The sequence below is a fragment of the Manis pentadactyla genome, chromosome 3 (genome assembly GCF_030020395.1).
Source record: "Manis pentadactyla isolate mManPen7 chromosome 3, mManPen7.hap1, whole genome shotgun sequence".
Lineage (NCBI taxonomy): Eukaryota > Metazoa > Chordata > Mammalia > Pholidota > Manidae > Manis > Manis pentadactyla.
Window position 1 is genome coordinate 120,446,326 of NC_080021.1, and position 23,138 is coordinate 120,469,463.

The window sequence follows — 23,138 nt, forward strand, 5'->3', positions numbered from 1 at the left end:
TCCCTCCTTCAAATTTAAATGATAATCTTGCCAGATAAAGTAATCTTGGTTCCAGGCCCTTCTGCTTCATTGCATTAAATACATCATGCCACTCCCTTCTGGTATGTAAGGTTTCTGCTGAGATGTCTGATGTTAGCCTGATGGGCTTTCCTTTGTATGTGATCTTATTTCTCTCTCTTGCTGCTTTTAAGTCTGTCCTTATCATTGATCTTTGCCATTTTAATTACTATGTCTTGGTGTTGTCCTCCTTGGGTCCCTTGTGTTGGGAGATCTGTGCACCTCTGTGGCCTGAGAGACTATCTCATTCCCCAGATTGGGGAAATTTTCAGCAATTACCTCCTCAAAGACACTTTCTATCCCTTTCTCTCTCTTCTTCTTCTGGTATGCCTATAATGCGAATATTGTTCCGTTTGGATTGGTCACACAGTTCTCTCAATATTGTTTCATTTCTGGAGATCCTTTTTTCTCTCTGTGCCTCAGCTTCTTTGTATTCCTCTTCGCTGATTTCTATTTCATTTATCATCTCCTCCACTGTATCCAACCTGCTTTTAATACCCTCCATTGCATTCTTCAACAATTGGATCTCTGACCGGAATTCATTCCTGAGTTCTTGGATATCTTTTCGTACCTCCATTAGCATGTTAATGATTTATATTTTGAACTCCCTTTCAGGAAGAGTCACGAGGTTCATGTCATTTATATCTTTCTCAGGAGTTGTATTAATGATTTTACTCTGGACAAGGTTCCTTTGGCATTTCATGTTTGTATATGGCGCCCTCTAGTGTCCAGAAGCTCTACTCTCTGGAGTTGCTCAGCCTCTGAAGCAATGTCGGGGGTCGCAGGGAGTGGTATTGGTGTCTGGGGTAGAAAAGAGTCCTGCTTCCGGGCTGCTATGCATGCCTCCACTGCCTGAACCAGTGGGCTGACCACACAGGTGTAAACTTTTGTTCCAGAGCAGCAGGATATGGATCCCTGCTTTCCACAAACAGCCAGAATCACAGTCTCCCCAGGGACTCTGCCTGTATTAACTTTCCAACCCGGTAGTCATGCAAGTCTCATGAAAGCACCATGAAATGTAGGTTTGTGCTCCCAGAGCAGATCTCTGGAGCTAGGTCTTCAGCAGTCCCAGGCTTCCACTCCCTCTCTGCTCAGTTTCTCTTCCTCGCGCCAGTGAGCTGGGGTGGGGGAGGGGCTCAGGTCCCACCAGGCCACCGCTTTGGTACGTTACCCTGTTCAGTGAGGTCTGCTCTTTTCTCCAGGTGTGTGCAGTCTGGTGCAGTACTCTTTCCTGTTGCTCTCTCGGGGTTAGTTGTATTAATTATATTTTCGTATTATATGCAGTTTTAGGAGGAAGCCCTTGTCTCACCTCTCACACCGCCATCTTTAATCCTTCTCCCTTAGCTCCATTTATTTTTTAACTCTTCCTAACTTCCCCACTGTTGTAACACCATACCTCTCTTAAATATCAAGGTTTCCTCCAACTGTGCTTCCACATCAGGTTTCTTTTCTGTTTCATTCATTAGTCTATGTCATTCATTAGTCATAGTCTGTATATATGTGCATATATACAATCTTTGTGCCAATAAAAGCTTTACTGAATAAATGGAGGGAAAATCACTTAGTGTAGAATAGTACTTCACAAATGGTGATCCAGACTAGATGTACAAACATCTGGGACCTTTGTAAAAATAAAGGTTCCTACTCTCCCTAGAGCATGATTAAGGAGATATGAGTCAGGACCCAAATATCTACCTTTCAAGAAACTCCGCAAATGTATGTACATATGTGTGTAATATTAAATATATGTAGGTATGTAGTTATATACACACATATACATATATGTGCATATATACAATCTTAAGTGCATAGAGAATCATTAATAGTGGTTTCCTTTAAATAACAGAACTGAAGGTACGATGGGAAAAGTGCAAGGTCTTTTACTTCTCTCTTCTCAACATTCTACACATTTTTGATTTCCTACAATCAGCATATATTACTTTATTCCCTGTGTAAGCTTGGTTTTCAGTGGCCAGGTTTGGGAAACCACTAGTATATAATAATGCGTATTAGACGCTTGTAGAGAAATCTAGGAACCAAGAGATGAATGTGTGGAAAGGAAATTATGAATAAACTGAACAGAAATCAAATCTGCAATATGCACCACTAGATCTGAAAATATTTTATTCTGTAAGTTGGGTGGACCTCTTCCCACAAAGAAGCTGTAGGTACACAAAATAAAGCATTTCTCTGTAGCAGCAATGGCAATAAGATGCAACTTGAGCAAAATATTTTTAAGAATACATAACCTGAGAGGGGCGGAAGATGGCGGCGTGAGTAGAGCAGCGGAAATCTCCTCCCAAAACAACATATATCTATGAAAATATAACAAAGACAACCCTTCCTAGAATAAAGACCAGAGGACACAGGACAATATCCAGACCACATCCGCACCTGAGAGAACCCAGCGCCTCGCGAAGGGGGTGAGATACAAGCCCCGGCCCCGCGGGAGCCGAGCGCCCCTCCCCCCAGCTCCCGGCGGGAGAAGAGCAGGCAGAGCGGGAGGGAGACGGAGCCCAGGGCTGCCGAACACCCAGCCCCAGCCATCCGGGCCAGAGTGCAGGGCCCTCGATACTGGGAAAACAGGGCAGCAAGAACAGTGAGCAGGCACTGGAGGCTGGGCGACAGAGGACATAAGAAAAGCACGCGACCATTTTTTTTTTTTGCTTTTTTGCTGCTTTGTTTTGGCGAGCGCTTTTTGGAAGTCTTAAAGGGACAGGGACCCCAATACTAGGGAAACAGGGCAGAAAGACCGGTGAGCAGAGGCCTGAGGCTGGCACCGGAGAATAAAGAAAAACGAACGACCACCTTTTTTTTTTTTTAATTAAAAAAAAATTTTTTTTTTTTTAATTAAAAAAATTTTTTTTTCTTGTTTTTTTTTGTGGTCGTTGTTTTGTTTTGGCGGGTGCTTTTTGGAAGTCTTAAAGGGGCAGGGCGGGTCACTTAATCCAGAGGTAGGGAATCCGGGATCTCTGGGCACCCTAACCCCTGGGCTGCAGGGAGCAGGGAGGCCCCTTACGGAGATAAATAGCCTCCCAACAGCTCCTGCTCCAACGCGACTCCACCATTTTAGAGTAGCTGCCCGAGCCAGGCCACGCCCACAGGAACAGCGGAGATTAACTCCATAGCAGCCGGGCAGGAAGCAGAAACCCTGTCTGTGCGCAGCTGCCCAGCACAAGCCACTAGAGGTCGCTGTTCTCCCAGGAGAGGAGGGCCACAAACCAACAAGAAAGGAAGTCCTTCCAGCCGTCACTCGTCCCAGTTCTGCAGACTATTCCTATCACCATGAAAAGGCAAAGCTACAGGCAGACAAAGATCACAGAGACAACACCAGAGAAGGAGACAGACCTAACCAGTCTTCCTGACAAAGAATTCAAAATAAGAATCATAAACATGCTGACAGAGATGCAGAGAAATACGCAAGAAAAATGGGATGAAGTCCGGAAAGAGATCACAGATGCCAGAAAGGAGATCGCAGAAATGAAACAAACTCTGGAAGGGTTTATAAGCAGAATGGATAGAATGCAAGAGGCCATTGATGGAATTGAAATCAGAGAACAGGAACGCATAGAAGCTGACATAGAGAGAGACAAAAGGATCTCCAGGAATGAAACAATATTAAGAGAACTGTGTGGCCAATATCCGTATTATAGGGGTCCCAGAAGAAGAAAAGAGAGGAAAAGAGATGGAAAGTATCTTAGAAGAGATAATTGCTGAAAACTTCCCCACACTGGGGGAGGAAGTAATCGAACAGACCACGGAAATACACAGAACCCCCAACAGAAAGGATCCAAGAAGGGCAACACCAAGACACATAACAATTAAAATGGCAAAGATCAAGGACGAGGAAAGAGTGTTAAAGGCAGCTAGAGAGAAAAAGGTCACCTATAAAGGGAAACCCATCAGGCTAACGTCAGATTTCTCAACAGAAACCCTACAGGCCAGAAGAGAATGGCATGATATATTTAATACAATGAAACAGAAGGGCCTTGAACCAAGGATACTGTATCCAGCACGACTATCATTCAAATATGACGGTGGGATTAAACAATTCCCAGACAAACAAAAGCTGAGGGAATTTGCTTTCCACAAACCACCTCTACAGAACATCTTACAGGGACTGCTCTAGATGGGAGCACTCCTAGAAGGAGCACAGCACAAAAGACCCAACATATGAAGAATCGAGGAGGAGGAACAAGAAGGGAGAGAAGAAAAGAATCTCCAGACAGTGTATATAACAGCTCAATAAGCGAGCTAAGTTAGGCAGTAAGATACTAAAGAGGCTAACCTTGAACCTTTGGTAACCACGAATTTAAAGCCTGCAATGGCAATAAGTACATATCTTTCAATAGTCACCCTAAATGTTAATGGACTGAATGCACCAATCAAAAGACACAGAGTAACAGAATGGATAAAAAAGCAAGACCCATCTATATGCTGCTTACAAGAAACTCACCTCAAACCCAAAGACATGTACAGACTAAAAGTCAAGGGATGGAAAAACATATTTCAAGCAAACAACAGTGAGAAGAAAGCAGGGGTTGCAGTACTAATAACAGACAAAATAGACTTCAAAACAAAGAAAGTAACAAGAGATAAAGAAGGACACTACATAATGATAAAGGGCTCAGTCAAACAAGAGGATATAACCATTCTAAATATATATGCACCCAACACAGGAGGACCAGCATATGTAAAACAAATACTAACAGAACTAAAGGGGGATATAGACTGCAATGCATTCATTCTAGGAGACTTCAACACACCACTCATCCCAAGGGATAGATCCACCGGGCAGAAAATAAGTAAGGACACGGAAGCACTGAACAACACAGTAGAGCAGATGGACCTAATAGACATCTATAGAACTCTACATCCAAAAGCAGCGGGATATACATTCTTCTCAAGTGCACATGGAACATTCTCCAGAATAGACCACATTCTAGGACACAAAAAGAGCCTCAGAAAATTCCAAAAGATTGAAATCCTACCAACCAACTTTTCAGACCACAAAGGCATAAAACTAGAAATAAACTGTACAAAGAAAGCAAAGAGGCTCACAAACACATGAAGGCTTAACAACACGCTCCTAAATAATCAATGGATCAATGACCAAATCAAAATGGAGATCCAGCAATATATGGAAACAAATGACAACAACAACACTAAGCCCCAACTTCTGTGGGACACAGCAAAAGCAGTTTTAAGAGGAAAGTATATAGCAATCCAAGCATATTTAAAAAAGGAAGAGCAATCCCAAATGAATGGTCTAATGTCACAATTATCGAAATTGGAAAAAGAAGAACAGATGAGGCCTAAGGTCAGCAGAAGGAGGGACATAATAAAGATCAGAGAAGAAATAAATAAAATTGAGAAGAATAAAACAAAGCAAAAATCAATGAAACCAAGAGCTGGTTCTTCGAGAAAATAAACAAAATAGATAAGCCTCTAGCCAGACTTATTAAGAAGAAAAGAGAGTCAACACAAATCAACAGTATCAGAAACGAGAAAGGAAAAATCACGACGGACCCCACGGAAATGCAAAGAATTATTGGAGAATACTATGAAAACCTATATGCTAACAAGCTGGGAAACCTAGGAGAAATGGACAACTTCCTAGAAAAATATAACCTTCCAAGATTGACCCAGGAAGAAACAGAAAATCTAAACAGACCAATTACCAGCAACGAAATTGAAGAGGTAATCAAAAAACTACCAAAGAACAAAACCCCCGGGCCAGATGGATTTACCTCGGAATTTTATCAGACATACAGGGAAGACATAATACCCATTCTCTTTAAAGTTTTCCAAAAAATAGAGGAGGAGGGTATACTCCCAAACTCATTCTATGAAGCTAACATCACCCTAATACCAAAACCAGGCAAAGACACCACCAAAAAAGAAAACTACAGACCAATATCCCTGATGAACGTAGATGCAAAAATACTCAACAAAATATTAGCAAACCGAATTCAAAAATACATCAAAAGGATCATACACCATGACCAAGTGGGATTCATTCCAGGGATGCAACGATGGTACAACATTCGAAAGTCAATCAACATCATCCACCACATCAACAAAAAGAAAGACAAAAACCACATGATCATCCCCATAGATCCTGAAAAAGCATTTGACAAAGTTCAACATCCATTCATGTTAAAACTCTCAGCAAAATGGGAATAGAGGGCAAGTACCTCAACATAATAAAGGCCATCTATGATAAACCCACAGCCAACATTATATTGAACAGTGAGAAGCTGAAAGCATTTCCTCTGAGATCGGGAACTAGACAGGGATGCCCACTCTCTCCACTGTTATTTAACATAGTACTGGAGGTCCTAGCCACGGCAATCAGACAAAATAAAGAAATACAAGGAATCCAGATTGGTAAAGAAGAAGTTAAACTGTCACTATTTGCAGATGACATGATACTGTACATAAAAAACCCTAAAGACTCCACCCCAAAACTACTAGAACTGATATCGGAATACAGCAAAATTGCAGGATACAAAATCAACACACAGAAATCTGTGGCTTTCCTATATACTAACAATGAACCAACAGAAAGAGAAATCAGGAAAACAACTCCATTCACAATTGCATCAAAAAAAACAAAATACCTAGGAATAAACCTAACCAAAGAAGTGAAAGACTTATACTCTGAAAACTACAAGTCACTCTTAAGAGAAATTAAAGGGGACACTAACAGATGGAAACTCATCCCATGCTCGTGGCTAGGAAGAATTAATATCGTCAAAATGGCCATGTTGCCCAAAGCAATATACAGATTTGATGCAATCCCTATGAAACTACCAGCAACATTCTTCAATGAACTGGAACAAATAATTCAAAAATTCATATGGAAACACCAAAGACCCTGAATAGCCAAAGCAATCCTGAGAAAGAAGAATAAAGTAGGGGGGATCTCACTCCCCAACTTCAAGCTCTACTATAAAGCCATAGTAATCAAGACAATTTGGTACTGGCACAAGAGCAGAGCCACAGACCAATGGAACAGACTAGAGAATCCAGACATTAACCCAGACATATATGGTCAATTAATATTTGATAAAGGAGCCATGGACATACAATGGCGAAATGACAGTCTCTTCAACAGGTGGTGCTGGCAAAACTGGACAGCTACATGTAAGAGAATGAAACTGGACCATTGTCTAACCCCATATACAAAAGTAAACTCAAAATGGATCAAAGACCTGAATGTAAGCCATGAAACCATTAAACTCTTGGAGGAAAACATAGGCAAAAACCTCTTAGACATAAACATGAGTGACCTCTTCTTGAACATATCTCCCCGGGCAAGGAAAACAACAGCAAAAATGAGTAAGTGGGACTATATTAAGCTGAAAAGCTTCTGTACAGCAAAAGACACCATCAATAGAACAAGAAGGATCCCTACAGTATGTGAGAATGTATTTGAAAATGACACATCCGATAAAGGCTTGACGTCCAGAATATATAAGGAGCTCTCACGCATCAACAAACAAAAAACAAATAACCCAATTAAAAAATGGGCAGAGGAACTGAACAGACAGTTCTCCAAAAAAGAAATACAGATGGCCAACAGACACATGAAAAGATGCTCCACATCGCTAATTATCAGAGAAATGCAAATTAAAACTACAATGAGGTATCACCTCACACCAGTAAGGATGGCTGCCATCCAAAAGACAAACAACAACAAATGTTGGCGAGGCTGTGGAGAAAGGGGAACCCTCCTACACTGCTGGTGGGAATGTAAGTTAGTTCAACCATTGTGGAAAGCAGTATGGAGGTACATCAAAATGCTCAAAACAGACTTACCATTTGACCCAGGAATTTCACTCCTAGGAATTTACCCTAAGAACGCAGCAATCAAGTTTGAGAAAGACAGATGCACCCCTATGTTTATTGCAGCACTATTTACAATAGCCAAGAATTGGAAGCAACCTAAATGTCCATCAATAGATGAATGGATAAAGAAGATGTGGTACATATACACAATGGAATACTACTCAGCCATAAGAAAAGGGCAAATCCAATCATTTGCAGCAACATGGATGGAGCTGGAGGGTATTATGCTCAGTGAAACAAGCCAAGCGGAGAAAGAGAAATACCAAATGATTTCTCTTATCTGTGGAATATAAGAACAAAGGAAAAACTGAAGGAACAAAACAGCAGCAGAATCACAGAACTCAAGAATGGACTAACAGGTACCAAAGGGAAAGGGACTGGGGAGGATGGGTGGGTAGGGAGGGATAAGGGGGGGAGAAGTAGGGGGGTATTAAGATTAACATGCATGGGGGGGTAGGAGAAAAGGGAGGGCTGTACAACACAGAGAAGGCAAGTAGTGATTCTACAACATTTTGCTATGCTGATGGACAGTGACTGTAAAGGGGTTTATAGGGGAGACCTGGTATAGGGGAGAGCCTAGTAAACATAATATTCGTCATGTAAGTGTAGATTAGTGATAGCAAAAAAAAAAAAAAAAAAAAAGGGCAGTTCCTGTGTGGTAACCTCCAACGAGTTCTACACAAGGGTATAAAGGGCATATAAAAGTGTAGGCAAAGGGTCTGTTTGTGTTTATACAGAGGATCGAAGCCTAATTGGGCTACCCCGAAAATGAACTAAGATACGATATGAAAAAGAACTTCCAACATCTGCACTCTCTGGAAGACTCATGCCAGAAGATGATCATCAAAAAACCCCAACAAAGATCCATGCACTGCTACAGCTGTAGATGTACTCATCCCACCAGTTCCTGGACTTGCCATGGGAATGAGGAAGGAGATATCTAAGCTGGCCTGTGCATATAGTAAAACAACAAAATTAGACTGGATCTATACTGTTGGAACTCAACCAAGAATTTGGAGAAGTGCAAATTGTAGCGCTCCAAAGTCTTACAACTACAAACTATTTACTGTTAAAAGAACATATGGCATGTGAACAGTCCCCAGGAATGGGTTGTTTTAATTTGTCTGATTTCTCTCAGACTGTTCAAGTTCAGTTGGACAATATCCACCATATCATAGATAAGTTTTCACAAATGCCTAAGGTGCCTAACTGGTTTTCTTGGTTTCACTGCAGATGGCTGGTAATTACAGATATGCTTTGGTTTTGTAACTATACTCCTATTATGTTAATGTGTGTGTGCAATTTAAGTAGTAGCTTAAAACCTATACATGCTGAAGTTACTCTACAAGAAGATATATCAAAGAAATAATCAATCTTCCCATGTTTTCTGCCACCTGCTACTTCTATAGCTTTTCTTCTTCCTTCCTAATTACAACCCTTAAATAGAATTCGTGCCTCATATCAAATTTACCGAGTATCATAATTCTTCCAAGTGGTAAAGATACCTCAAGACAAATGCTGGGCATAGAAGCCACAGGGCATAAATATGCAAAGAAGTAAAAAGCTAACTTTTTCAAACAATAAGGCTTCTCTCTCACTTACCAACTTCACATTTCCCTGTATGGCCCCGGAAGATGACTGGTTAGCCAGAGACGGGTAAGATTCCTCAAGGGAGGAACAACCTAAGACAGGCACAGTCGCAGGGGGGCCATCAGGTGAGAAATTGGGGATCAACAGAGGTGAGGCTTAGAACCTCACCCCCCCGTTCTGAGAGAAATCTTCTGCATACGTGGATGTTTTATTGCCCTGGTCTAGCTTGGATTAACACATAGTCTACAGGCACACACCTGATCATCTACATGTGCTCTCTTACAACACTAAACTATGTTTTCTACCTTTATCTTGCATCTACCTACCACTTCAGCATTTTATTAAAAATAATAATAATAAAGAGAGAAATGTGGTATCCACATATAAATCAAGTATAAAAACCAAATGAGTATTCATATTTGAACTGACTGTTTAGAGTTCATAATGCATGAGCAAAACCGAAAGTTTCTGTGATGACTGCCCTTGTACTGTTCACTATGTAACTTATTCATTATGTAAGAATTTGTTCTACATGTAAAAACTTGTTTGTTATGCCTCAGAAGATTGGAGACTGACAAAAATTAGGCTTGGGGTGGATTAATGATTGTGCATTGAGCATTAACTCCCCTATACAGAATTTTATTGTCGTTAACAACCATTTGATCAATAAATATGAGAGATGCCCTCACAAAAAAAAAAAAAAAAAAAGGACAGACTTCCAATTGTAAAATAAATTAGTAACCGGGATGTAATGTATAGCATAAGGAATATAGTCAAGATATTGTAACAGCCTGGTAGGGTGATAGCTGGAACCTAGAATTATGTATATAAATGTTCTACCACTGTGTTGTACACTTGAAACTCATGTAATGTAATACTGTGTGTCAAATACCCTTCAATAAAAAATATATTTAAAAAAAAAAAAAAAAAAAAAAAAAGAATACATAACCTATAGGCAACACCACAGACTTAAGGACCATAATGACCTAAGTTCTAACTCTCATTCTGCCATGTACTGTTATGTGACACAAGTAAGTCGACAACCCTCTCAAGCCTCATTTTCCTCAGTTGCAAAATGAGCGTGTGATAACATTCCCCATCACATTCTGTTATAAGGATCAGATAAGTTTACAAATGGGGAGAACCTGCCACCGGAACTCATCATATAATCAAAGTTATGATATCTGGCCATATTATATGATATCTGGCCATATTATCTCAAATTACAGTGGGTAAACAGATGTTAAAGCAACACAGAGGAAGACCCAAACTGGAAGCTGAAAGGCATGGAGTCCTTTTCCTTTAGCTCTATCAAGTTCAATAAGTCATTTTTCTTTGCTGAAGTTCAATTTACTTACTTAATAATAAAACTTGCCCTGCCTCTGTAATATCAAATAAAGAAATACATGTGAAAACACTAGAATACACAAAGCATTATAAAACAAAATGCATTCACCACTAAGCTAAACTATTGTACAAGTCGAAGAACTATTCTATGGATTAAAAAGATAGTCATAATAGATGTAAATCCTGGAACTGAAGATGGGGCTGGAGTCAAATTACCTGTCTTAGAGCACCACCCTTGATTTCTTTGTAAAATTATAATGGTAATAGTATCAACCTCCTAGGATTGTGAAGATTAAAATGGATAATGTAAGGGATAAAGCTTTTAGAACACTCCTTGGCACACAGTTCCCATACTTATTTTTTATTAATTAAGTCTTAATTTCCTTAGCTGTAAAATGCAGGAAAACACCTATCCAATAGTGTAGACACACAAAAAAATGAGGTATTCGTAAAGCATGCCAAACAACACTAATGGAAACTGATTCTAACAACAAAACTAATACAAGTTGGCCTAATATCTGACCAGAAAATCTGTCTTTTCCAGAATTAATATCCTGTAGTTGTATTATATTCTTACACAGTTAGGTTTTCTTTAATTATTCATCAAATTCATTTTTAACAAGCTAGCAGTCACATGTAAGAAAAATTTGCTTGGTTGGGACAAAAGAGATATTTTTCAAAAGTACATTCAGAAAATTATAACAATATTTTCAATATATTTTTAATGTAAAGTAACTTAATTTCAAGTCAAGAAAAAAGTATTCCTTAGCAAAGAAATTATATTAGAACATATCAGTCTTGTTGGGAGTACTCTTTTAGTTCATCACAGTTTAGAAGAGAAAAGAGGAGGGGAAAAAATTGTTCCACCTTACTGCTTCACTATTGCCTTTTTTCTCCATCTTGCTATCTCTGGAAAACATGGAATCATTTAAAGGGTGAGTAACAACTTTTGAAAATCAAGTCATTAAATGCTACCATCTACCTTCTATTTTACATTATCATTAAGGTTCTAAAATATTCTTTCATGTCCTTACGTGGCTTGTTTTTTGGGTCTGTTTTTTAACCCTTTATTTCCTATTAGGAGTCCCATAAGAACAATGATTTTTTTCTTTCACATAAGAACTCCACATGTGGGTTTTCTTAAAGAAAGTAATTTCACACTGCAATTCCCCAGTAAATAATTCCTGTAACAGTGGATCCAGTAACCTGCAATTTATTATACACACATCTGTGTGACTGCCTTTCAGTGCCTTTTGATTTCCCCAGCCAGAGCTGACCCAAGGATGTTCTATTCTGGACTCCACAGAAAAACTCTCTTTGCCCCAAACTCAGTTCACACAGCAGTCAGCTAAAGAGCCAAGTACTCTGGACCATGAGTAGAATGGGAAATCATTTTCCCATGAATTTACCTCACAATAGTGGCAAGTTACTGGTTTAACACTGGCTAAGAGGTAACTAACAGGAAGGATCTGTTTTCCTGAACAGGTTATCCTCATACAGATTTGAACTGAGGGGATAGGTTCAAACAACTCAGCACTGCCTGGAAGATCAAGAAGTTCCAGAATTACAGAACGAGGCAATTGCTTCAGGGACATACTTGTTTACTAAGCACATTAGAGTAAAGACCAAAGACCTGTCCCAAAAATAAATTTTTTAATTTGACATTAGGATGGAAACTAAGCCTTGTGAAAGTAAAACAAGGCCTACTCCAGTCAACAACCTTACAACTTGCACACTATTTTAAACCATTTCAAACAGCAAATTAGAATGGACTCAAGAAGATAATGTCAGTGCTCACTTTTTGATTTCTCGGAGCAGCATTCGGATAAGAATGGTCTGAAGTGGTTCAACCATCAATTTCCTCCACATATCCAATGCTAGCTGCCAGGAAAAATAAAAATTATCAAGGCTGAATTACTTAGTATTCACTTTTAACATTTGTTTAGGGCTATTTTCAGCAGCAAAAACACCCATCGAAGTAGTATTTACATCTGATATTTCAAAATTCAAATGAAAATTGAATACACATAAGGTAAATAAATTTCTAATTTAAAATGACAATGACAATTAGAAAATAAATTTCTACCTTAAAATGACAATGACATACAAAAAATTATCACTGACTAAAAGTCTTACAGAAGTAATTAAATTTTATAAAACTGTAATTTGCTGATTGTTAAATGCCCACTGTTAAGGTAAGGCTATAGATATCAAAACTAGAACAGAAACAAAGGAGTTATGTTAAATAATGTGATTAGGCGGTTGGCTGATTTTTCAATTATAAAACCCCTCACACAAACATGAAAAGGTAAGTCAATTTAAAAAAATAACAAAACACCTCTGTATTCACCACCCAGTGCAAGAAATACCTGAATTTTGTGTTAAATCATTCCCTTGCTGATAGTTCTACCAAATGTGTTAAGTACCCTCATACAATATTTTTTAGGTAAACCACTTCTGACTTTGATACAAAAATCACATTTATACTATTCTATGTGTGATTTTTTAAATGTTAGCTTTGTTATTGAAATCCATCCACAATGAAAGATGTAGCTACAGTCACATGACCGATCTTGCGATATAGAATCCAAATGTATGAATGTGCACCATGATTTATGTTTCCTTTCTACTATTGATGACATCTGTTTATGACTCCACTTTTGTGCTACTGAGAACAATGCTGCTTCTCTTGCATCTATTGCCTGGTGCATAAGCAAGAGTCCCCGAAGTACACCTGGGAGTGGAGATGCTGGCACACACGCAGCTTTACTAAAAGAAGTCGAATGGTTTTGCAGTTCACACAGATACCCAATGAAAGAGAGTCTCCACAGCCAACATCCTTAACAACAACTGGTACTGTCAGACTTTAGTCAAACTTTGCGAATCTGTTGGATGTAAAATGGTATCTCCTTGTGGTCTTCACTGGCATTTTCTTGAATAAAGGTAGGCATCTTTTTATATGTTAATTGTATAACTCAGTTTTTTCTGTGAAATTATCTTTCATCTCTTTGCCCATTATTCTGTTGATGGTTATCTCGTTCTTTTTTTTTTTTTTTTGAGAGGGCATCTCTCATATTTATTGATCAAATGGTTGTTAACAACAATAAAATTCTGTATAGGGGACTCAATGCTCAATGCACAATCATTAATTCACCCAAAGCCTAATTCTCATCACTCTCCAATCTTCTGAAGCATAACGAACAAGTTCTTACCTGGTGAACAAATTCTTACATAGTGAATAAGTTCTTACATGGTGAACAGTACAAGGGCAGTCATCACAGAAACTTTCGGTTTTGATCACGCATTATGAACTATGAACAATCAGGTCAAATATGAATATTCGTTTGATTTTTATACTTGATTTATATGTGAATCCCACATTTCTCCCTTATTATTATTATTATTATTTTTAATAAAATGCTGAAGTGGTAGGTAGATGCAAGATAAAGGTAGAAAACATAGTTTAGTGTTGTAAGAGAGCAAATGTAGATGATCAGGTGTGTGCCTGTAGACTAAGTGTTAATCCAAGCTAGACAAGGGCAACAAAACATCCACGGATGCAGGAGGTTTCTCTCAAAACACGGGGGGGTGAGGTTCTAAGCCTCAACTCTGTTGATCCCCAATTTCTCACCCGATGGCCCCCTGCAACTGCGCCTGTCTTAGGTAGTTCCTTCCTTGAGGAATCTTACCCATCTCTGGCTAACCAGTCATCTTCTGGGGCCATACAGGGAACTGTATAGTTGGTAAGTGAGAGAGAAGCAATATTGTTTGAAAAGGTTAGCTTTTTACTTCTTTGCAGATTTACGCCCTGTGGCTTCTATGCCCAGCATTTGTCTTGAGGAATCTTTACCACTTGGAGGAATTAGGATACTCAGTAAATTCGATATGAGGCACGAATTCTATTTAAGGGTTGTAATAAGGAAAGAAGAAGAAAAGCTATAGAAGTAGCAGGCGGAAGAAAACATGGGAAGATTGACTATTTCTTTGACATATCTTCTTGTAGAGTAACATAAGCATGTATAGGTTTTAAACTACTACTTAAATTGTGCACACACATTAACATAATAGGAATACAGTTACATAACCAAAGCAGCCCTATAAGTACGAGCCATCTCCAGTGAAACCAAGAAAACCAGGTAGGCATCCTAGGAATTTATGAAAATTTATCTATGATATGATGGATATTGTCCAACTGAACTTGAACAGTCTGAGAGATTTCAGACAAATTAAAACAACCCATTCCTGGGAACTGTTCACATCCCATATGTTCTTTTAACAGTAGCTGGTCTGTAGTTGTAAGATTTTGGAGCGCTACAACTTGCACTTCTCCTAATTCTTGGTTGAGTTCCAACAGTATAGATCCATTCAAATTTGTTGTTTTACTGTATGCACAGGCCAGCTTAGATATCTTCTTCTTCATTCCCATGGCAAGTCCAGGAACCAGTGGGATGAATGCAGCTACAACTGTAGCAGCGCCTGGATCTTTGTTGAGGTTTTTTGATGATCATCTTCTGGTATGACTCTTCCAGAGAGTGCCGATGTTGGAAGTTCTTCGTCATATTGTATCTTAGTTCATTTTCTGGGTAGCCAAATTAGGCTTTGATCCTCTGTATAAACGCAAACAGACCCTTTGGCCACACTTTGATATGCCCTTTATACAGTTGTGTAGAACTCATTGGAGGTCACCACACAGGAACTGCTTTTTTCTTTTTTTTTTTTTTAAGAGAAAGGAATATTATCAGAAAAATGTAAGGATATCTAAAAGCATGCATTAATTGTCGATTTACAGTTAGTTTTACCCTATCAGGGAGTAATCCCCCTTTTCTTTCTTTCTTTCTTTTTTTTTTTTATCATTAATCTACACTTACATGAAGAATATTATGTTTACGAGGCTCTCCCCTATACCAGGTCCCCCTATAAACCCCTTTACAGTCACTGTCCATCAGCATAGCAAAATGTTGAAGAATCACTACTTATCTTCTCTGTGTTGTACAGCCCTCCCCTTCCTCCCACCCACCCATTATGCATGCTAATCTTAATACCCCCCTTCTTCTTCCCCCCTCCTTATCCCTCCCTACCCACTCACCCTCCCCAGTACCTTTCCCTTTGGTAACTGTTAGTCCATTCTTGGGTTCTGTGATTCCGCTGCTGTTTTGTTTCTTCAGTTTTTCCTTTGTTCTTATATTCCACAGATGAGCGAAATCATTTGGTATTTTTCTTTCTCCGGTTGGCTTCTTTCACTGAGCATAATACCCTCCAGCTCCATCCATGTTGCTGCAAATGGTAGGATTTGCCCTCTTCTTATGGCAGAGTAATATTCCATTGTGCATATGTACCACATCTCCTTTATCCATTCATCTACCGATAGACATTTAGGTTGCTTCCAATTCTTGGCTATTGTAAATAGCACTGCGATAAACATAGGGGTGCATTGGTCTTTCTCATACTTAATTGCTGCATTCTTAGGGTAAATTCCTAGGAGTGGAACTCCTGGGTCAAATGGTAAGTCTGTTTTGAGCATTTTGAGGAACCTCCATACTGCTTTCCACAATGGTTGAACTAATTTACATTCCCACCAGCAGTGTAGGAGGGTTCCCTTTCTCCACAGCCTCGCCAACATTTGTTGTTCTTTGTCTTTTGGATGGTAGCCACCCTTATTGGTGTAAGGTGATACCTCATTGTAGTTTTAATTTGCATTTCTCTGATGATTAGCGATGTGGAGCATCTTTTCATGTGTCTGTTGGCCATCTGAATTTCTTTTTTTGAGAACTGTTCAGTTCCTCTGCCCATTTTTTAACTGGATTATTTGTTTTTTGTTTGTTGAGGCATGTGAGCTCTTTATATATTTTGGACGTCAAGCCTTTATCGGATCTGTCATTTACAAATATATTCTCCCATACTGTAGGGTACCTTTTTGTTCTATTGATGGTGTCTTTTGCTGTACAGAAGCTTTTCAGCTTAATATAGTCCCACTTGTTCATTTCTGCTGTTGTTTTCCTTGCCTGGGGAGATATGTTCAAGAAGAGGTCACTCATGTTTATGTCTAAGAGGTTTTTGCCTATGTTTTCTTCCAAGAGTTTAATGGTTCATGACTTACATTCAGGTCTTTGATCCATTTTGAATTTACTTTTGTATATGGGGTTAGACAGTGGTCCAGTTTCATTCTCCAACATGTAGCTGTCCAGTTTTGCCAGCACCATCTATAGAAGAGACTGTCATTTCACCATTGTATGTCCATGGCTCCTTTATCAAATATTAACTGACAATATATGTTTGGGTTAATGTCTGGAGTCTCTAGTCTGTTCCACTGGTCTGTCGCTCTGTTCTTGTGCCAGTACCAAATTGTCTTGATTACTATGGCTTTATAGTAGAGCTTGAAGTTGGGGAGTGAGATCCCCCCTACTTTATTCTTCTTCCTCAGGATTGCTTTGGCTATTCGGGGTCCTTGGTGTTTCCATATGAATTTTTGAATTATTTGTTTCCAGTTCATTGAAGAATGTTGCTGGTAGTTTCATAGGGATTGCATCAAATCTGTATATTGCTTTGGGCAGGATGGCCATTTTGACTATATTAATTCTTCCTAGCCACGAGCATTGGATGAGTTTCCATCTGTTAGTGTCCCCTTTAATTTCTCTTAAGAGTGTCTTATATTTTTCAGAGTATAGGTCTTTCACTTCTTTGGTTAGGTTTATTCCTAGGTATTTTATTCTTTTTGACGCAATTGTGAATGGAATTGTTTCCCTGATTTCTCTTTCTATTGGTTCATTGTTAGAGTATAGGAAAGCTACAGATTTCTGTGTGTTAATTTTGTATTCTGCAACTTTGCTGTATTCCGATATCAGTTCTAGTAGTTTTGGGGTGGAGTCTTTAGGGTTTCTTATGTATAATATCATGTCGTCTGCAAATAGTGACAGTTAAACTTCTTCTTTACCAATCTGGATTCCTTGTATTTCTTTTTTTTGTCTGATTGCTGTGGCTAGGACCTCCAGTAATATGTTAAATAACAGTGGGGAGAGTAGGCATCCCTGTCTAGTTCCCGATCTCAGAGGAAAAGCTTTCAGCTTTTCACTATTCAGTATAATGTTGGCTGTGGGTTTATGATATATGGCCTTTATCATGTTGAGGTACTTGCCCTGTATTCCCATTTTGCTGAGAGTTTTTATCATGAATGGATGTGGAATTTTGTCAAATGCTTTTTCAGCATCTATGGAGATGATCATGTGGTTTTTGTCCTTCTTTTTGCTGATATGGTGGATGATGTTGATGGATTTTCGAATGTTGTACCATCCTTGCATCCCTGGGATGAATCCCACTTGGTCATGGTGTACGATCCTCTTGATGTTATTTTTGAATTCAGTTAGCTAATATTTTGTTGAGTATTTTTGCATCTACGTTCATCAGGGATATTGGTCTGTAGTTTTCTTTTTTGGTGGGGTCTTTGCCTGGTTTTGGTATTAGAGTGATGTTGGCTTCATAGAAAGAATTTGGGAGTACCCCCTCCTCTTCTATTTTTTGGAAAACTTTAAGGAGAATGGGTATTATGTCTTCCCTGTATGTCTGATAAAATTCCGAGGTAAATCCATCTGGCCTGGGGGTTTTGTTCTTTGGTAGTTTTTTGATTACCATTTCAATTTCATTGTTGGTAATTGGTCTGTTTAGATTTTCTGTTTCTTTCTGGGTCAGTCTTGGAAGGCTGTATTTTTCTAGGAAGTTGTCCATTTCTCCTAGGTTTCCCAGCTTGTTAGCATATAGGTTTTCATAGTATTCTCTAATAATTCTTTATATTTCTGTGGGGGTCCGTCGTGATTTTTCCTTTCTCGTTTCTGATTCTGTTGATTTGTGTTGACTCTTTTTTTCTCTTAATAAGTCTGGCTAGAGGCTTATCTATTTTGTTTATTTTCTCGAAGAACCAGCTCTTGGTTTCATTGATTTTTTCTATTGTTTCATTCTTCTCAATTTTATTTATTTCTTCTCTGATCTTTATTATGTCCCTCCGTCTGCTGACCTTAGGCCTCATTTGTTCTTCTTTTTCCAATTTCGATAATTGTGACATTAGACCATTCATTTGGGATTGTTCTTCCTTCTTTAAATATGCCTGGATTGCTATATACTTTCCTCTTAAGACTGCTTTTGCTGTATCCCACAGTAGTTGGGGCTTTGTGTTGTTGTTGTCATTTGTTTCCATATATTTCTGGACCTTCATTTTAATTTGGTCATTGATCCATTGATTATTTAGGAGCGTGTTGTTAAGCCTCCATGTGTTTGTTAGCCTTTTTACTTTCTTTGTCCAGTTTATCTCTAGTTTTATGCCTTTGTGGTCTGAAAAGTTGGTTGGTAGGATTTCAATCTTTTGGAATTTACTGAGGCTCTTTTTGTGATCTAGTATGTGGTCTATTCTGGAGAATGTTCCATGTGCACTTGAGAAGAATGTATATCCTGTTGCTTTTGGATGTAGAGTTCTGTAGATGTCTATTAGGACCATCTGTTCTACTGTGTTGTTCAGTGCCTCTGTGTCCTTACTTATTTTCTGTCTGGTGGATCTGTCCTTTGGAGTGAGTGGTGTGTTGAAGTCTCCCCAAATCAATGCATTGCATTCTATTTCCTCCTTTAGTTCTGTTAGTATTTGTTTCAGATATGTTGGTGCTCCTGTATTGGGTGCATATATATTTATAATGGTTATATCCTCTTGTTGGACTGAGCCCTTTATCGTTATGTAATGTCCTTCTTTATCTTTTGTTACTTTCTTTATTTTAAAGTCTGTTTTGTCTGATACTAGTATTGCAACACCTTTTTTCTCTGTTGTTTGCATGAAATATCTTTTTCCATCCCTTGACTTTAAGTCTGTGCGTGTCTTTGGGTTTGAGGTGAGTCTCTTGTAAGCAGCATATGGATGGATCTTGCTTTTTTATCCATTCTATTACTCTGTGTCTTTTGATTGGTGCATTCAGTCCATTTACATTTAGGGTGATTATTGAAAGGTATGTACTTATTGCCATTGCAGGCTTTAAGTTTGTGGTTACCAAAGGTTCAGGGTTAGCTTCTTTACTATCTTACTGTCTAACTTAACTCGCTTGTTGAGCTATTATAAACACAGTCTGATGATTCTTTATTTCTCTCCCTTCTTATTCCTCCTCCTCCACTCTTCATATGTTTGGTGTTTTGTTCTGTGCTCTTTTTAGGAGTGTTCCCATCTAGAGCAGTCCCTGTAAGATGCCCTGTAGAGGTGGTTTGTGCGAGGCAAATTCCCTCAACTTTTGCTTGTCTGGGAATTGTTTAATCCCCCTTCATATTTAAATGATAATCGTGCTGGATACAATATTCTTGGTTCGAGGCCCTTCTGTTTCATTGCATTAAGTATATCATGCCATTCTCTTCCAGCCTGTAAGTTTTCTGTTGAGAAGTCTGATGATAGCCTGGTGGGTTTTCCTTTGTAGGTGACCTTTTTATTCTCTCTGGCTGCCTTTAACACTTTGTCCTTGTCTTTGATCTTTGCCATTTTAATTATTATGTGTCTTGGTCTTGCCCTCCATGGATCCCTTGTCATGGGAGTTCTGTGTACCTCTGTGGTCTGAGAGGCCATTTCTTCCCCTAGTTTGGGGAAGTTTTCTGCAATTATTTCTTCAAAGACACTTTCTATCCGTTTTTCTCTCTTCTTCTTCTTCTGGTACCCCTATAATGCGGATATTGTTCCATTTCAATTGGTCACTCAGCTCTCTTAGAATTGTTTCATTCCTGGAGATCCTTTTATCTCTCTCTGCATCAGCTTCTCTGCATTCCTGTTCTCTGTTTTCTAGTCCATTAATGGTCTCTTGCATCTCGTCCATTCTGTTTTGAAGTCCTTCCAGAGCTTGTTTTATTTCTGTATTCTCCTTCCTTAGTTCTTGCATATTTCTCTGAAAGTCCATCAGCATGGTTATGACTTTTGTTTTGAATTCTTTTTCAGGAAGACTGGTTAAATCTATCTCCCCAGGTTCCTTCTCAGGGGAAGATGTAGCAGATACCGAAGCTGTCTGTGTTAGTCTTGTCTGGATCAAATTTTTTTGCCTTTTCATGTTGATAGGTCCTATTGACTGTCAGCTGGGAGAGCCAAACTTTCCACTTGCTACTGGCCTTTCTTTACTGGGACAACTGCCACCCCTAGTGGCTTGTGTTGGGCAATTGCGCATAGACTGGGTCTTTGTGTCTTGCCCGGCCAGTATGGAGGAAGCTCCCTTGCTGAGGGCGTGGGCAGGCTCAGGCTGCTTCTCTGCTATGGCCGCGCCCCGGAGGGGTAATGGACGGGGAGCTGTTTGGCTGTTTACCTCCGTGAGGGGTCTCAGAGCTGTTGCCCAGGGGGTTAGTGCACCCGGGTTTCCCTGGAGTTTCCAGCTGCTGTACTGTGACCTGGGTTGTTTCCATCCAGCTGTTGCGTCCCTTTCACTTTAAGACTTTCAAAAAGCACTCGTTTTTCTTTGTCACAGGGGCATCAGCTTCGGGACCTGCTCAGAGGTCTTGCTGCTCTGTTTCCCTAGTTTCCAGCCCTCCAAGCATGCACTGTGTCTGCGCTCTGGTGCGGATGGCTAGGGCTGGGTGTTTAGCAGTCCTGGGCTCCCTCTCCGTCCCCGCTCCGACTCTTCTCCTCCCACTGGGAGCTGGGGTGAGGGTTGCTCGGGTCCCGCCGGGCCGGGGCTTGTATCTTACCCCTTTCACCAGGCGCTGGGCTCTCGCACATGTGGATGTAGTCTGGCTGTTGTCCTGTGTCTTCTGGTCTCTCTTTTAGGATTAGTTGTATTTGTTGTATTTTCAAAAATATATATGTTTTTGGGAGGAGATTCCCACTGTCCTACTCACTCCGCCATCTTAGCTCCACCCCAGTTGTCTCGTTCTTAATGAAACCTAGGAGTTCTTTATATATTGTATAAATTAATCCCTTGAAAGTTTTACATACTGCAGTTTGTCACAGTTTGTGATATGACTTTTGAGTTTCTACAGTCTTTTTCTTAGTAAAAATATAATGTGAATGTACTCAAATTTATCAATCTTTTATCATTTGTATTTTACGTTACCTTTTCAGAAACTCCTTCCCTATCCTAAGGCCATAGGAATATGTGTGCCCCTATACTGCCTTTCAAACATTTTCTTCTTTTTTTTTTATTAAGGTATCATTGATATACACTCTTACAAAGGTTTCACAAGAAAAAAAATGTGGTTATTACATTCATCCTTATTACCAAGTCCATCACCATACCCCATTGCAGTCACTGTCCATCAGCATAGTAAGATGCCACAGAGTCCCTATTTGTCTTCTCTGAGCTACACTGTTTTCCCCATGACCCCACACAGACCATATCCACCAGTCATGATACCCCACAATCCCCTTTCCCCTCCCTCTACATCTGCCTTCCCCTACCCCTCCCCTTTGGTAACCACTGGTCTATGAGTCTGTGAGTCTGCTTCAATTTTGTTCCTTCAGTTTTGCTTCATTGTTATACTCTACAAATGAGGGAAATCATTTGGTATTTGTATTTCTCTGCCTGAATTATTTCACTGAGCATAATACCCTCTAGCTTCATCCAGGTTATTGCAAATGGTAGGATTTGTTTCTTTCTATGGCTATATAGTATTCCATTGTGTATATGTACCACCTCTTCTTTATCCATTCATCTACTGATGGACACTTAAGTTGCTTCCATTTCTTGGCTATTGTAAATAGTGCTGTGATAAACATAGGGGTGCACATGTCTTTTTGAATCTGAGAAGTTGTTTTCCTTGGGTACATTCCTAGGAGTGGAATTCCTAGGTCAAATGGTATTTCTATTTTAGTTTTTTGAGGAACCTCCATATTGCTTTCCACAATGGTTAAACTAGTTTACATTCCCACCAGCAGTGTAGGAGGGTGCCCCTTTCTCTGCATTCTCGCCAGCATTTGTTGTTCTTAGTCTTTTCTATGTTGGCCATCTTAACTGGTGTGAGGTGATATCTCATTGTGGTTTTAATTTGCATTTCCCTGATAATTAGTGATGTGGAGCATCTTTTCATGTGTCTGTTGGCCATCTGAATTTCTTCTTTGGAGAAATGAGTTCAGATCCTCCACCCATGTTTTAATAGGTTTATTTGCTTTTTGGGTGTTGATGTGTGTGAGTTCTTTATATATTTTGGATGTTAACCCCTTCTTGGATATGTCATTTACAAATATATTCTCCCATACTGTAGGATAACCTTTTTGTTCTGCAGATGGTGTCCTTTGCTGTACAGAAGCTTTGTAGCATGATGTAGCCCATTTGTTCATTTTTGTTTCCATTGGCAGAGGA

General features: G+C 39.4%; 1 protein-coding gene across 5 annotated transcripts in view; it reads right to left on the minus strand.

Annotated features, from left to right (window-relative positions):
- CUL2 (cullin 2) overlaps positions 1-23,138 on the minus strand; it is a 111,998-nt gene that overhangs the window by 49,193 nt on the left and 39,667 nt on the right. For all 5 annotated transcript variants that reach the window (XM_036876680.2, XM_036876675.2, XM_036876676.2 and 2 more), the window contains one exon: positions 12,647-12,729. In XM_036876680.2, the coding sequence (XP_036732575.1) occupies positions 12,647-12,729 (83 nt within the window). The remainder of the gene's footprint in view (positions 1-12,646; positions 12,730-23,138) is intronic.